We start from the raw sequence: 17,423 nt of genomic DNA, 5'->3' as shown, positions 1-17,423 counted from the left end.
TTACAAAATCTCCAAGACTTTCCTTATAGAAACTCTCAAATCACTGAAAAAAAAAAGGGAGGGACAGGGAAAGGTATTGATACTTACAAACCAGACACTTCTGTAAACCTACCCACCCGCTACACATTTGTAACAAATATGCTTTTCTACTCTTAGCCCTTGTACACACGGTCGGACATTCCGACAACAAAATACGTCTGATTTTTTCAGACGGATTTTGTCCGAAACTGGTGTTGCACACACACGGTCTGACAAAGTTGTCGGAAAATCTGATCGTTCAGAACGTGATGACGTTTGTTTGTTACAACGGGACTAGTGGCTAATAGCTTTGGTCTGGTAATTTGATCTGAGCATACGTGGCACTTTGTCCGATCGGAATTCTCTACAAACGATCAGACAAAGTCCGATCGGATCATGTTGTCGGAAAATTTTATATCCAGCTCTCAAACTTTGTTGCTCAGACATTCCTACGGAAAAAGTCAGATGGAGCCCACACACGGTCGGATTATCCGACAACACGGTCCGATCAGACATTTTACGTCCGATCGGACATTTTCCACAAGTTTAAAATGGCCGAAGCTACAGTTTGTTTATAAAGACTCCACACTAATATTTCTTTCTCTGCATTTTGGCCCATTGTTCTGCCATCTAACTGTGAGGCTTCTGGTCAGTTTCCCCTCCCCTCCCTTCCCCCCTCCAAAACCCAAGGCCTGTTATTCTTTAAGTAGATTGCTGACTGTGGCTCGTGTCTTCACGGCCTTCAGACTGTGGTTCCACTGACCAATTTTTACGCAACCAAACTTAAGGGCTGCAGCTTTCATTTTTTTAAGAAGATTTCTGGCTTCAATTGGTACGGCCTTCAAACTTTGGTGCCACTGCCCAGTTTTTACCACTCCATTCCTAAGGGCTGCCTCTCCATTTAGTTTTAAAATGACACCTCTCTGGGACTCATGTCTCCAATTTTAGGCTTGTTGGTATTTCCGTCCATTCACCACTGGTCAGTTATTAGCCACCCCGATGTAAGTTGCTGAAGCTCTAATGTTTTTCAGGAAGACAGCTACCTGTGTCTTGTGTTTCTGTATTTTGGACTGTTGTTGCTTCTACCATTCTATGATTTAATTAAGTTTTTTTTGGAAGCCCTTATGAAATGTAATTAAAGTAAAAAGTAAAAAGAAAAGCAGTGCTCTTTTTATAGTGTTTTAGGTCACTCTGTCCACTAACCAATAAATAAAATAGGTGACATAAAGATAAAAACACTTTCTGTGGATTCTAAATTCTAATTTTAATGAATGTTCTCAATTATAGTAAATTGGCCCCCAAGGTGTTATAAATGTAATCTTTAGAGATCAATAATGAGACTTTCAGCTTTGTGTTCTTACAACACAGCAGATTATCCTGCGGGAATGCCAACATTTTATATAAGAATAAATAATTTGGTGCTAGAAATGCCTACATGTAAACCTGAATGCACTGTGTAGGTACACCGTACAATTTTTCTTAATAATCCTCAGATCCATAATTTATTATTATTCTATAGTGATACATTTAAAGAGAGAAAAAACAAAGAATAATATGAGAAATGTGACAGAGATTTCATCTTTCACTCTTCTGGGTCTATCAGACCATCCACAGACAATGAATGGTCTTTTTGTGCTCTTCCTTCTGATCTATCTGATGACTCTGATCACAAACCTTCTTATTTTTTCCTTGGTCCTCACTGACTACAATCTGCACAACCCAATGTATTTTTTTCTTGCCAACTTGGCATTTCTGGACATGTGCTATTCATCAGTGACGGCACCAAGGATGCTCTTTGATTTGGTCACAAAAAGTCGATCAATATCTATTCCTGCCTGTATAACCCAAGTATTTTTCTACATCTCCTTTATCGGCTCAGAAGTTTTCTTGCTCTCAGTTATGTCCTACGACCACTACATTGCCATCTGCCACCCCCTACATTACAAACTAATTATGTCTTGGAGGGTCTGTATTCGAATGGCTTTTCTGGTCTGGGTTGCAGGATATTCTGTCTCTTTGGTTTATACTTTATTTTTGCTCAGGTTGTCCTTCTGCAGAACATCTTCCATCCACAACTTCTTTTGTGACATTCCACACCTATATCAAATTACATGTACTGACCCCTTCATAAACATGATGGTCATATTTTTATTCAGTGGTAGTATAGGTCCGGGAACCTTTCTTTTGACCTTTCTTCCCTATGTCTATATTTTCAGGACCATCCTCAGAATCCGTAGCAAAACTGGAAAGATGAAAGCCTTCTCCACCTGCACATCCCACCTCATCGTGGTCTTCATCTTTTATGGCTCCTTCATTTTTATTTACTTTGTTCCCTCTTCCAATGATTTGGTCAATTTAAACAAAACTTTTACTGTCGTATCTGCCCTCATTAACCCATTGCTGAATCCTCTGATCTACAGCCTGAGGAACAAGGACCTTATGAATGCACTTATGAAGTTGTATTATCACCTAAAATTAATCCAGGCGTCATGGTGAAAATGTCATTGTGAACATTGACACTTTTTATTTCTGTGCCATTTTCAGTTCTTTAAAAAATTTAGCAATGTCCTTTATAAAATGTAAACATGTCGGGTGCTCTTAGTTGTACTTACCCCTACATGACCAGGGGTCATTGGAACCCACAAACCAAATGTAGCAGTTTCAATACACTTTGGTTATCCTAAAAAAATCTTTGACTAATTTCTCTACCATTTTTATGCACCTACAAGCCTATTAATTAGAACAAAGTTTTTTATAAATACCCAGATCAGATTCTATACTTTAAGACCCCTTTCACACTGGGGCATTTTTCAAAAATGCCTGAAAAACACCCCAGGGGTCTAAAATCTGACAAATAGAGAAAAATCTGATTTAGATTTGATTAGTTTGATTAATGAGTAACTTATAATACTTTTTCAAATATTTTCACCAAATTTTTTCCTCCTTTTTCTGCCAAGTACAGGTACCCCGATGTAGTTATTGATATACTTTGGATCTTTATGGTTGATAAGCAATATAGTGTACTCAGTGGGTAGATGGGTGATCATTCTCTACACATCCCTTACAATAGAAAACTAAATCAATAGAACTTTTTAGATGCCAAAGAAGACCATTAGAAAAGCTTTCTGTAAAACTCATGTTTGTCATGTCAGGCAGCAAGGGCAGCAAGGCCAGCTATAGCACCTATGAAGAAATCCCTGCCAGACCCTGGAACTGGGTCCAGGCTGGCAGGAAAGCTTTTTTATGTACAGAGAACATGAACCACACATGTCAACCTGGTTTAAGATCTGTTTTAGTGCAATTTGTGGGTGGGTAGTTTGTATCCATGGGGACACCAGGGAGTACCCCCTAGTTCTGGTGTCCATAGCTGTATCTTTGTGACACAAGAGGTTGGGGTGGAGAACAGTCTGATACATGACATCATAGTGGGATGGGACTGTCCATTGTTTCCTGAACTTTGGGAACAGGAACAGAACGGACTTCCTAGACATTCAAGAAAATTAGTAACTCTGGTCCTTTCAGGACCCAATTATGAGGGGTCCGGTCAGGAGTCACCCACAACAAACCCCACTAATGTTGAGGTACATACTGGTGGTTGTGACATTGTGCATAATAGTGATGCTGTTGTTGATGCTCATGTTCCAGTTCTCAAGACTGCATTTACCTCTGAGTGGGGAGATTCCTTTCCACTACAGGTCATGGTGGGGGAAATTTCCTCTAGTCTGGTGCATCCTGACTTTTATGTGTCCAGGGTTGTCACCACCCAAAAACTTTGGTTAATACTAGAGAGCAGGTTACTGTTATTACTGGGGTCCCACAAATGCCTGCTGCACATACAAAATTTTCCTCATTTTGCGCTGAATGGGGACTTTATCTAGTGGCAGTGCCAAGGCTGTGAATCTATGCTCACCAAGGAACCTTTGGTCATTGTGAGTAGGGATGAGCTTCGTGTTCAAGTTGAACATAAGTTCGTCTCGAACATCGGCTGTTCGTCCGTTACCTATCTTGCTCTTTTTAAATAGAGCTTGCAGTCAGTTGTAGGAGATTGTGCGTGTTGTCTGCGTGCCCTGACCACAGTATACACCGTTATATTCACCTACATAGCTAGCTATCTTGCTCTTATTAAATAGAGCTTGCAGTCCGTTGTAGAAGATTGTGCGTGATGTCTGCGTGCCCTGACCGCAGTATAAACCGTTATATCCACCTATATAGATAGCTATATTGCCCTTTTAAAATAGAGCTTGCAGTCAGTTGTAGGAGATTGTGCGTGCTGTCTGCGTGCCCTGACCGCAGAATACACCGTTATATCCACCTATATAGCTAGCTATCTTGCTCTTTTTAAATAGAGCTTGCAGTCAGTTGTAGGAGATTGTGCGTGATGTCTGCATGCCCTGACCACAGAATACACCATTATATCCACCTATATAGCTAGCTATATTGCTCTTTTTAATTAGAGCTTTCAGTCAGTTGTAGGAGATTGTGCATGCTGTCTGCGTACCTTGACCGCAGTATACACCGCTATATCCACCTATATAGCTAGCTATCTTGCTCTTTTTAAATAGAGCTTGCAGTCAGTTGTAGGAGCTTGTGCGTGCTGTCTGCGTGCCCTGACCACAGTATACACCGTTATATCCACCTATATAGCTAGCTATATTGCTCTTTTTAAATAGAGCTTGCAGTCAGTTGTAGGGGATTGTGCATGCTGTCTGCGCACCCTGACCACAGTATACACCATTATATCCACCTACATAGCTCTTCTCTAATTGAGCCATCTACCATCTGCAGGAGTTAGTGGGTGTTGTGTGTGCCTCCAGCACAATATACACTACCCAATTGCTGGTTTTCCCATCTCCCTTCAGGCCATTGCCATGTCTGGAAGGCCAGCAAGGAGAGGCAGACAGGTGCGAGCAGATAAAAGAGGGCAAGCAGGTTCTGTGTCTAGAGACAACAGTGCTGGTCATGGACGCGGTGCATCGTCATCATCAGCACGTGGCCATGGGACACGCTTGTCCTTCTTTTCGGCAGCTGGACATGTTGAGCCGCAACATGCCGAAGACTTGGTAGAGTGGATGACCAAGCCCTCTTCATCCTCCTCATCCTCTCTCACCCAGGCTCAGGGTACTAGCAAAGCCTTCCCTCCTCTCAATGTCATCATCAGTGACTCCTTCCCTAGACCCACCACGGCCTCCTAAGGAGTCTCCTGAACTCTTTGAGCACAGTGTTGGGTACATGCTGCAGAAGGATACCCAGTGTTTTGTAGGCTCTGATGATGACACTCAGCTAGAGGAAGGCAGTAGCGTGAGCGCAGAGAGAGGGGATGCTCAAGAAGGACAGCAATCTGGCAGTCATGTTCCACAAGCTGCAGCATACTGTCAGGTTTGCTCCAGCGATGAAGAGGGAGGGGATGATGAGGGCACTGACTCCCCGTGGGTGCCTGGTAGGAGAGAGGAGAGAGGAGGAGGAGGAGGCACATGTCCAACGAGGCAGGATGCCCTCCGGGGGCCAGCTTAGGGGCAGCACACCGACTGAATCACACCGCAGAGCTCCACCTGTGCAGGGCGCTGCCTCTGCGTGTTATTCTCAAAGTTATTTGGTGTGGGCCTTTTTTGAGATGAGTGCATCAGATTGCACCGCTGCTATTTGCAACATATGTCTCAAGCGTATCTCGCATGGCCAAAACATCAGCCGCTTGGGCACCACATGCTTGACCAGACATATGTTGACCTGCCATGCAGCTCGTTGGCAAGCGTACCTCAAAGACCCACACCAAAGAACAAAGTGGACCTCTCCCTGCTCCTCATCAGCTGGGATCTCCAACCTCACTAGACCTTCAGTCCTCTCTGAAACCTGCTCTAAGAGGAATGAAGGTGTAGAATTAGGTGTGTCACAGCCAAGTGCTTCCGGGCACTCTGCTAGCAGTACACCCACGTCCGATTATAGCAGGCAAATGTCCCTGCCCCAGCTGCTGGACCGCTGGCCCAGCCATCTACATGCCAAACGGTTGAATGCTAGCTTGTCTAAATTTCTAGCACTTCAACTGCTGCCTTTTCAGTTGATAGACTTGGCCCCCTTCCGTGAGTTTGTACAATGTGCAGTGGCAGGTCCCCAAATGCCACTTTTTCTCACGGAAGGCAATTCTGGCTCTCTACCGGCATGTGGAAGGCAATGTCCTTGCCTCGCTGGACAGGGCGGTCAGTGGTAAGGTGCATATTACCACTGACTCATGGTTCAGCAGGCATGGACAGGGATGTTACCTGTCTTTCACGGCCCATTGGGTCACTCTTCTGGCAGCTGGGAAGGATGCAGGACAAGGTGCAGTAGTGTTGGAGGTTGTTCCGCCACCACGCCTCCAAAATGCTACTATTGGTTGTGACACACCTCTCTCCTCCACCCCTCCTCTTCTTCTTCCTCCATGGCCTCTTCCAGTGCTCTGTCCTCAGAACCAGCGGTGCTCCCTAAGCATTCCAGGGGCTACGCAAGTACGCAGGCAAAATGATGCCATGCTGTGCTTGCGCTGTTTTGTTTGGGGGACAGGAGCCACACTGGGGCAGATGTTTTGTCAGCTCTGCAGGGGCAGGCCGAGAGGTGGTTGACGACATGCCACCTTAAGCTAGGAATGGTGGTTTACGACAATGGCACCAACCTCCTCTCCGCCCTCCGGCAGGGACAACTGACCCATGTGCCCTGTGTGGCTCACGTCCTTAACCTGGTGGTGCAGCAGTTCTTGGGCAGGTACCCGGGCTTACAGGATGTCCTGAAGCAGGCCAGGAAAGTTTGTGTGCATTTCCGCCAATCATTTAATGCCTGTGCTTGGCTGGCTGAGCTCCAAAAGGAGTTGAACCTGCCCAAAAACTGCCTTATATGTGACATGTCCACCAGGTGGAACTCAACGTTGGCCGTGCTGCAGCGGCTGCACACGCAGCAGAGGGCCATCAATGAGTACCTGTGTGACTACGGCACCAGGACAGGGTCAGGGGAGCTTGGTTTTTTCTCACCACGCCAGTGGGGCATGATCAAAAATGCATGCACTGTCCTGTCACCGTTTGAGGAGGCCACAAGGATGGTGAGCAGTGACAGTGCATGCATCAGTGATACTGTACCTCTTGTCCACCTCTTGGAGCATACGCTGCATGGAATAATGGACAGGGCACTTGAGGCAGAACAGAGGCAGGAAGAGGAGGACTTCCTTGCATCTCAAGGCCCCCTTTATCCAGACAGTGTTCCTGCTGTGCCACCCATCACACAGGAAGAGGAGGAGGAGGAGGAGGATGATTGTGTCAGCATGGAGGTGGAGGCTGACACTCAGCATCAGCAGCAGCAGTCTTGTAGGGATGATTTACAGTCCCAAGAAACCCGTGGACTTGTACGTGGCTGGGAGGAGGTAGCTGCGGATCATGTTGTCCTTAGTGACCCAGAGGACTCCGGACCGAATGCCTCAGCTAACCTACACTGCATGGCCTCCCTGATCCTGCAAAGCCTGCGGAAGGATCCTCGTATTCTTCGGATCAAGGAGAGCGACCATTACTGGCTGGCCACTCTCCTTGATCCATGGTACAAGGGTAAGGTTGCCGACCTTATCTTGCCATCGCAGAGGGAGCAGAGGATGAGACATCTCCGGGAGGTCTTGCAGAAAGGTCTGTGCAATGCATTCCCAGAGACTGGGAGGTTACAAACTCCTGGTCCTGGACAACGTGTTGCTGAGGCATCGGTCAGAAGGAGCGGTGGAGAAGGTGGCCGTCTGACCGATGCGTTCAGACAATTTTTTAGTCCGCAGCCCCAAGGTATGATCGGTTCCAGCAACCGTCGCCAGCATCTGATTTACATGGTGCAGGAATACCTAGGGGCAAGGTCAGACTTGGACACCTTCCCCACCGAAAATCCTCTGGCTTACTGGGTCTTGAGGATGGATCACTGGCCAGAGCTTGCACAGTATGCAATTAAGCTACTGGCCTGTCCTGCATCCAGCGTTCTTTCAGAACGCACCTTCAGTGCTGCTGGTGGCTTTGTTACCGATCACAGGGTGCGCCGACTCAGTTGATCGACTGACCTTCATCAAGATGAATCAGTCTTGGATCACCCACAGCTACCAAGCACCTGAAGCGTTAATTACAATTTTTGATGCAATGCTTTGCAGCAGGGCTCATTCCTGCACCTTAAGTAGAGTATATGGGAGAGGTTGCAGTGTCATGGCACCAGCACCAGTGCCTAAGGCCCAATTTTTCTGCCCCTGTTCAACAGGGGGGTTTAGTTACAATTTTTGATGCAATGCTTTGCAGCAAGGCTCATTCCTGCACCACAACTAGAGTATATGGGAAAGGTTGCAGTGTCGTGGCACCAGCACCAGTGCTAAGTCCCAATTTTTCTGCCTGTGTTTAACAGGGGCATTTAATTACAATTTGTGATGCAATGCTTTGCAGCAGGGCTCATTCCTGCCCCACAGCTAGAGTATATGGGAGAGGTTGCAGTGTCGTGGAACAGCAGCAGTGCCTAAGTTCCAATTTGTCAGCCCCTGTTTAACAGGGGCATTTAATTACAATTTTTGATGCAATGCTTTGCAGCAGGGCTCATTCCTGCACCACAACTAGAGTATATGGGAGAGGTTGCAGTGTCGTAGCACCAGCACCAGTGCCAGCAGCCCAATCTTTCAGCCCCTGTTTAACAGGGGCATGTAATTACAATTCTTGATATAATAGTTCACAGGAGGGCCCGTTCCTGTGCCCACCCAGAGTAACTGTGAGGACTTATAGTGTTGTGGCACCAGCACCACAACCACCAAAGGTCAATTTTTCTACCACTGTTCAACAATGGCATGTAATTACAATTCTTGATATAATCGTTCACAGCAGGGCGCTCCAGCGCCCACCAAGAGTCACTTTGAGGGCTTACAATGTTGTGGCAACACCAACACCTTGTTCCGCCATTTCTGCAGAGCATATAGGGCAGGCCCCTACTTTCAAACATCCAACTTACAAACGTCTCCTACTTGCAAACAGAAGAAGACAACAGGAAGTGAGATGGAAAAAGACGGACGGCGAAACAAATTATACAGGGGTGATAACCCTTCCCTATGTTTTCCAAAAAGCTTAAAAATAGATTTTTTGACTGGAGCTACACTTTAAAAATGTACCAGTTGAAAATTACAAACAGATTCTACTTAACACAACAAACCTACACAGTCCCTGTCTTGTTTGCACTGCCTGTATACTGCTGTTCTGAGTATATAGGGCCTGGGGGCCCCACGTCTTTCCTTTTTTTAATATGGGTACGGGGTTCCCCTTAATATCCGTGCAAGACCCAAAGGGGCTGGTAATGGGCAGGGGGGGCTACCCATGCCATTTTTCTCAATGATTTTCAACCATATTGCAGGAACCAGATATAACATTAAAACCGCAAGCAGTTTGAAATGATGTTATTTCCGTTAAATGTCATTTTGTGCAGGGACTGTTCTAAACACGGGAAACACGTGGCACTTCACAGGCATACTACAGACACCCCCCAGGCACCATATTTAAAGGAATATTTCAATCTTTTTTTTTTCACTTTAACCGTCATTAAAATCAGTGCTACCGCCAAAACGGCCATTTTTTTAAACATTTTAGGCATTGACCCATGTCCCCTGGGGCAGGAGCCAGGTCCCCAAACCCTTTTTAGGACAGTATCTTGCATATTAGCCATTAAAATTAGCACTTTAATTTCGAACGTTCGAGTACCATAGACTTCAATGGGGTTCTAAAGTTCGTACGAATTTTCGGTCCGTTCGAAAGTTCTGGTGCGAACCGAACCGGGGGGTGTTCGGCTCATCCCTAATTGTGAGTTATGTTACTATCAAAGGTTATACCAAAGGGAAGGCTAAATATAAACTTAGCCTCTGTGCTTGTGATGTTTTTGTGGTTTTGTCACAACCCTTGACCTCTCCTAATCAAATCTGTGGCAATGCCCATTAACCTTTCTCCACAGTTAATCTAACCATCAATTTGCATGGTTACCACAGTCATTATGGTATTTGGCAATTCTTATCACCCCTAACTCGCAATCTCTTAACCGGTTCCCGACCAGCGCTTGCCGATGTATGTCGGCAGAATGGCACGGGCAGGCATATTGGCGTACAGGTACGTCCAATCTTTAATGCCGCCCTGCCATCGCGCTTGCGTGCTGGTCGGGACCCTGGTGAGTTCGGTCGTGGGTCCTGCGGACTCGAACGCCGCCGGCATACCCACGATCGTCTCACGGGACGGCTGAATGGAGGAAATGCCGTGTAAACAGCATTTCCCCATTCTGCCCCATCTTTGCTCCATGTGATTGGAGCAGAGATCAGTGTTCACTAAATGAAAGCCCATCCCCCAAAAGTTAGTAACACACCCCTAGGAACACTTAACCCCTACACTGCCACCCACTGGTTAACCCCTTCATTGCCAGTGTCATTTACACAGGAATCAATGCATTTGTATAGCACTGATTGCTGTATAAATGACAATGGTCCCAAAAATGTGTCAAAAATGTCCGATGTGTCCCCCACAATGTCGCAGTCACAATAAAAATCGCTGATCACCGCCATTACTAGTAAAAAAAAATATTAATAAAAATGCCATAAAACTATCCCCTATTTTGTAAACGCTATAACTTTTGTGCAAACCAATCAATAATTGCTTATTGCGATTTTTTTTTACCAAATATATGTAGAAGAATACGTATCGGCCTAAACTGAGGGACATTTTTATATATTTTTGGGGGATATTTATTACAACAAAAAGTAAAAAATAATGCATTTTTTTCAAAAATGTCGCTCTATTTTTGTTTATAGTGCAAAAAATAAAACCCGTAGGGGTGATCAAATACCACCAAAAGAAAGCTCTATTTGTGGGGAAAAAAGGACGTAAATTTTGTTTGGGAGCCACGTCGCACGACCGCGCAATTGTCAGTTAAAGCGACGCAGTGCCGAATCGCAAAAAGTGGTCTGGTCTTTGACCAGCAAAATGGTCCGGTCTGCAAGTGGTTAAAGCGTATGTGAGCCATGGAGACCAAGAGGTACAGAGTGGTGGAAAACCTGTTTGGACCTGTCAAGCTGGGGACACACACCAAAGGCAGCGAGGCCAGCTGCAGCACCTAGGAAAAAAAGCTCTGCCAGACCCTGTCAAAGCTTCTTTTTATGAACAGAGAGTGTAAGCCACACATCTCAACCTGGCTGAAGATCGGATTGAGTGTGGATGAACCACCTCCCTGCCAAGGCGCTACTAGCCATGTGCAGAATAGAAAAGTGTGTTTAGTTTTGTTTCAGAGAGATTCATTATGTTACTAGTTTTGTTTTGCTTATTTATTTTCTAACGAATTCCACATTTTCATACCAATTCAAATTTGTGAAGAATAGTTGATTGATAAGGAGCAGGCCGGGAAGCTGGCCGCCGTGTACTTAGCAACCGATGACTCATCAGCTTTCACCGCTTGTCCGGACTGACAGCTGAATGTAAACAGAAGAATTGTGGAAAAATCTAAATCCTGAAAAGTAAAAACAGTGTGGGGGGTCCCTAGTCTGGTATGGATTTTAAGGGTAACCTACTGCATTTTTTTTAAATGACATGCCCCCCCCCCCAAAATCCATACCAGAACCATATCTGAGCATGCAACCCAGCAGGTCCTCCTGAACCATACCATACCTCTTTTAATAAAGGGTTTGTCAAAAACTGTATTTTTTTTTTATCAACTTTGTCTTTTTTTGCTGAATGAGTAAGGGTAGTAGGACTCCAAGCTGGGTTTTTTTTTCTGAATTTTAATCAGTTTAGTCTGTTAGTCAATTTAGTCATCGGTTGTTAAGGACATGGCAGCCGGTTTCCTTTGTTTTTTTGATTGATCCTAATTTGAAACGTTCCAAAAATTTTGGAATTCATTAGAAAACAAATAAAACGAAACTAAACAAAAAGAATTTCAACGAAGTTCATTACTATTGTCATTTGGTGATTCAGATATACACCTGGATTTCCAAATAACCAAAAATTTGTCTGAATTTAGATTTGGACCAAAACAAATTGCAAATGTCTACTATTTAGGTGATCCCTCTTTCTCACCAACTTTTCATTGAAGGAATAATTATTCTTTGTGGCTTCACAACTTCATATTTACCTTACAAAATCTCCAAGACTTTCCTTATAGAAACTCTCAAATCACTGAAAAAAAAGGGAGGGACAGGGAAAGGTATTGATACTTACAAACCAGACACTTCTGTAAACCTACCCACCCGCTACACATTTGTAACAAATATGCTTTTCTACTCTTAGAGGCATATCCATCCTATAACAACCATCCACCCATCCCCCCATGTCAGGGTCTAGGTGTTATCCTGGACTCTGAACTCTCCTTTCAGCCCCACATCCAATCACTTTCCAAAGCTTGCCGCCTCAACCTCCGAAACATCTCTAAACTACGCCCCTTTCTAACCAATGAAACCACAAAGCTCCTGATTCACTCCCTGGTTATCTCTCGCCTTGACTACTGCAACTCCCTCCTCATTGGTTCACCTTTAAATAGACTATCCCCCTTTCAGTCCATCATGAATGCTGGTGCCAGACTCATACACCTTACAAACCGCACAGTGTCTGCTACCCCTCTCTGCCAATCCCTCCATTGGCTGCCACTTGCCCAACGAATTAAATTCAAAATACTAACACTTACTTACAAAGCCATCCACAACTCTTCCCCCAGCTACATCTCTAGCCTAGTCTCCAAATACCAACCTAATCGCCCACTTCGTTCCTCCCAAGACCTCCTGCTCTCTAACTCCCTCATCACCTCCTCCCATATCCGCCTACAGGACTTCTCCCGAACCTCGCCCATCCTCTGGAACTCACTACCCCAATCTGTCAGACTGTCTCCAAATTTATCCACTTTCAGGCGATCCCTGAAAACCTTCCTCTTCAGAGAAGCCTATCCTGGCTCCATCTAACAACTTCACTATGCTCTCCATTAGCTCATCCCCCACAGCTATTACCCTTTTGTATAACTTGACCCTCCCTGCTAGATTGTAAGATCTAACGAGCAGGGCCCTCTGATTCCTCTTGTCTTGAATTGTATTGCATTGTACTGTCTACCCCAATGTTGTAAAGCGCTGCGTAAACTGTCGGCGCTATATAAATCCTGTATAATAATAATAATAATAAAAAAATTTTAAGAGCTTTTACCTGTCAGATAAAGCAGTTTTGATGATTACTTGTTAGTGTTGGAGACACGCGCCTGACTGACTATATTGGTCCCTGGTACTGGGTGGATTTTCATGTGGGCAAGATGGAAGGAATCCCTTCCAGTGGATAGTGCCCAATGATGGATAGTGGTGATGGGCCCTCTTGGGGATTGCCTTGTCTATATTCCCATCGCACACATTCCTGGATCACCGGCTCATCTGTAGAGGGTGCTGTTGTGATTACCAGCTGGATATCACAGAACAATATACATATTCGCCAGCACACCATGGATCTTCAATTGCAGTCCAAAACTTTCATACGGTGACAACAAAATATAAATGAACTACCACCAATCAAAACCATGAAAGAATTAACACCGCCCCTTCTCTGATGTCACATGAAGTCATATTCCTTCCAGAAGGCCATTATACATTGTAACTCAAATACACATGCAAAGACCTCAAATAGTGTCCCTGTAAATCATTTGCTATATAAGGGGTCCTAGCTAGACTCTTATTTACTGCTTTACGGTGATCGGGTGAGATTTGTCAGATTCAAGCAAACAATCAGTAGGGCCTTTAGTCCCCGCTGCCAGGCAACGGAGCCCGGAGCCAATCAGAGTGTGCTACGTAGGCAGTGCAAGTACTGTAGGATCCCTTTTAGGGATTGGACTGCTACCTTTTTTGTATAATTTTTAAATTATATTTTTTATATTATGTTTTTACTATTATAATTTTTTGTAGACAAATGTTTGACAAAATAAAACAAAATAAAAACCCACAAAGTTTAAAATGGCTGAAGCTACAGTTTGTTTATAAAGACTCCACACTGAGATTTCTTTCTCTGCATTTTGGCCCATTGTGTTTCCATCTAACTGTGGAGCTTCTGGTGAGTTTCTCCCCCCCCCCCCCCCAAACCCAAGGCATGTTATTCTTTAGTAGATTGCTGACTGTGGCTCGTGTCTTCAAGGCCTTCAGACTGTGGTTCCACTAACCATTTTTTACCCAACCAAACTTAAGGGCTGCAGCTCTCATTTTTTTATGAAGATTTCTGGCTTCACTTATTGTGGCCTTCAAACTTTGGTGCCACTGGCAAGTTTTTACCACTCCATACCTAAGGGCTGCCTCTCCATTTAGTCTTAAAATGACACCTCTCTGGGACTCATGTCTCCGATTTTAGGCTTGTTGGTACTTCTGTCCATTGACCACTGGTCAGTTATTAGCCACCCCAATGTAAGTTGCTGAAGCTCTAATGTTTTTCAGTAAGACAGCTACCTGTGTCTTGTGTTTCTGAATTTTGGACTGTTGTTGCTTCTACCAAACTATGTTGACCCTGGAAAATTTTTACTTTCATTATTATCAACTGTATGATTTAATTAAGTTTTTTTGAGAGCCCTTATAAAATTTAGCTACAAAATGATGGAAGCAAAAAGAAAAGCAGTGCTCTTTTTATAGTGTTTTAGGTCACTCTGTCCACTAACCAACAAATAAAACAGATGACATAAAGATAAAAACACTTTCTGTGGATTCTAAATTCTAATTTTAAAGACTGTTCTCAATTATAGTAAAGGGGCTCCCAAGGTGTTATAAATCTTTAGAGATCAATAATGAGACTTTCAGCTTTGTGTTCTTACAACACAGCAGATTATCCTACGGGAATGCCAACATTTTATATAAGAATAAATAATTTGGTGCTAGAAACGCCTACATGTAAATCTGAATGCACTGTGTAGGTACACCGTACAACTTTTCCCAATAATCCTCAGATCCATAATTTTATTATTCTCCTATAGTGATACATTTAAAGAGAGAAAAACAAGAATAATATGAGAAATGTGACAGAGATTTCATCTTTCACTCTTGTGGGTCTATCAGACCATCCACTGACCATGAATGGACTTTTTCTGCTCTTCCTTCTGATCTATCTGATGACTCTGATCACAAATGTTCTTATCTTTTTCTTGGTCCTCACTGACTACAATCTGCACAACCCAATGTACTTTTTTCTTGCCAACTTGGCATTTCTGGACATGTCCTATTCATCAGTGACGGCACCAAGGATGCTCTTTGATTTGGTCACAAAAAGACGTTCTATATCCATTCCTGCCTGTATAACCCAAGTCTTCTTCTACCTCTCCTTTGCTGTTTCAGAAATTTTCTTGCTCTCAGTTATGTCCTACGACCGCTACATTGCCATCTGTCACCCCCTACATTACAAACTAATGATGTCTTGGAGGGTCTGTACTCATATGGCCTCTCTGGTCTGGGTTGCAGGATATTCCATCTCTTTGGTTTATACTTTATTTTTGCTCAGGTTGTCCTTCTGCAGAACATCTTCCATCCACAACTTCTTTTGTGACCTTCCACACTTATATCAAATTACTTGTACTGATCCCTTCATAAACATGATGGTCATATATTTATTAAGTGGTAGTACAGGATTGGGAGCCTTTCTTTTGACCTTTTTTCCCTATGTCTATATTTTCAGGACCAGCCTTAGAATCCGTAGCAAGACTGGAAAGAAGAAAGCCTTCTCCACCTGCACATCCCACCTCACCGTGGTCTTCATCTTTTATGGCTCCTTCATTTTTATTTACTTGGTCCCCATTTCCAATGATATGGTCAATTTAAACAAACTGTTTACAGTCATAACTGCCCTCATTAACCCATTGCTGAATCCTCTGATCTACAGCCTGAGGAACAAAGATATTATGGAGGCACTTATGAAGTCGTATTATCACCTAAAATTAATCAAAGTGTCATGATGAAAATGTCATTGTGAACATTGACACTTTTTATTTCTGTGCCATTTTCAGTTCTTTAAAAAAATGTAGCAATGTCTTTTATAAAATGTAAACATGTCGGGTGCTCGTAGTTGTACTTACCCCTACATGACCAGGGGTCATTGTAACCCACAAATCCAATTTAGCAGTTTCAATACATTTTGGTTATCCTCAAAATATTTGTGACTAATTTGTCTACCATTTTTATGCACCTATTATTTTCTCCTTTTTCTACCAAGTACAGAAAGTAGATTTTGGTATACGTTGGATCTTTATGGTTGATAAGCAACATAGTGTACTCAGTGGGTGGATGGGTGATTATTCTATACACATCCTTTACAATAGAAAAAAATAAAATAAAGACAAATAATTTTTACTAAATCAATAGAACTTTTTAGATGTCAAAGAAGACCATTAGAAAAACTTTATGTAAAACTCATGTTTGTCATGTGAGGCACCAAGGGCAGCAAGGCCAGCTATAGCACCTATGAAGAAAGACCTGCCAGACCCTGGAACTGGGTCCAGGTTGTCAGGAAAGCTTTTTTTATGTACAGAGAGCATGCACCACACATCTCAACCTGGTTGAAGATCAGTTTTAGTGTGATTTGCGGGTGGGTAGTTTGTATCCATGGGGACACCAGGGAGTACCCTTAGTTCCATTGTCCATGGCTGTATCTTTGTGACTCAAGAGGTTGGGGTGGAGAACATTCTGATACATGACATCATAGTGGGATGGGACTGTCCATTGTTTCTTGAACTATGGGAACAGGTACAGAATGGACTTCCTAGACATTCAAGAAAATTAGATACTCTGGTCTTTTCAGGACCCAATTATGAGGGGTTCGGTCCAGAGTTGCCCACAGCAAACCCCACTAATGTTAAGGTACATACTGGTGGTTGTGACATTGTGAATAATAGTGATACTGTTGTTGATGCTCATGTTCCAGTTCTCAAACCAGCATTTAACTCTGAGTGGGGGGGTTCCTTTCCACTACAGGTCATGGGGGGGGGGGATTTCCTCTAGTCTGGTGCATGCTGACTTGGATGTGTCCAGGGTTGTGTTTGGCACCACCCAAAAACTTTATTTAACACTATAGAGCAGGTTACTGTAAATAAAAGGTTTCTTAATTTTGCGGTAGATGGGGGACTTTATCTAGTGTGGGGAGGCACCTGCCAAGGCTGTGAATCTATGCTCACCAAGGAACCTTTGGTCATTGTGAGTTATGTGACTATCACAGGTAAGGGTGAGCCGAACACCCCCGGTTCGGTTCGCACCAGAACCTGCGAATAGACCTATACTTCGTGTGAACTTTAGAACCCTATTAAAGTCTATGGGACTCGAACGTTCAAAATCTAAAGTGCTAATTTTAAAGGCTAATATGCAAGTTCTTGTCCTAAAAAGTGTTTGGGGACCTGGATCCTGCCTCAGGGGACATGGATCAATGCAAAAAAAA

The 17,423-nt window shown here is 43.7% G+C and overlaps 2 protein-coding genes across 2 annotated transcripts; both read left to right on the top strand.

Moving 5' to 3' along the window:
- Positions 1 to 1,460: 1,460 nt before the first annotated feature.
- LOC143958097 (olfactory receptor 1G1-like) lies at positions 1,461 to 2,817 on the top strand. Its single transcript, XM_077467548.1, has one exon. It carries the CDS (start codon positions 1,573 to 1,575, stop codon positions 2,512 to 2,514), a length of 942 nt encoding a protein of 313 aa, XP_077323674.1. The 5' UTR covers positions 1,461 to 1,572; the 3' UTR covers positions 2,515 to 2,817.
- A 12,057-nt stretch (positions 2,818 to 14,874) lies between these two features.
- Positions 14,875 to 16,940, top strand: LOC143958095 (olfactory receptor 5B12-like). The gene has a single exon (XM_077467547.1). It carries the CDS (start codon positions 15,013 to 15,015, stop codon positions 15,949 to 15,951), a length of 939 nt encoding a protein of 312 aa, XP_077323673.1. The 5' UTR covers positions 14,875 to 15,012; the 3' UTR covers positions 15,952 to 16,940.
- The last annotated feature ends 483 nt before the right edge of the window (positions 16,941 to 17,423 follow it).

Source organism: Lithobates pipiens, unplaced genomic scaffold, assembly GCF_037356315.1.
Source record: "Lithobates pipiens isolate NorthernLeopardFrog02 unplaced genomic scaffold, aLitPip1_a1.2 Scaffold_56, whole genome shotgun sequence".
NCBI classification, from domain to species: domain Eukaryota; kingdom Metazoa; phylum Chordata; class Amphibia; order Anura; family Ranidae; genus Lithobates; species Lithobates pipiens.
This window is presented reverse-complemented; position numbering and strand designations above follow the sequence as displayed.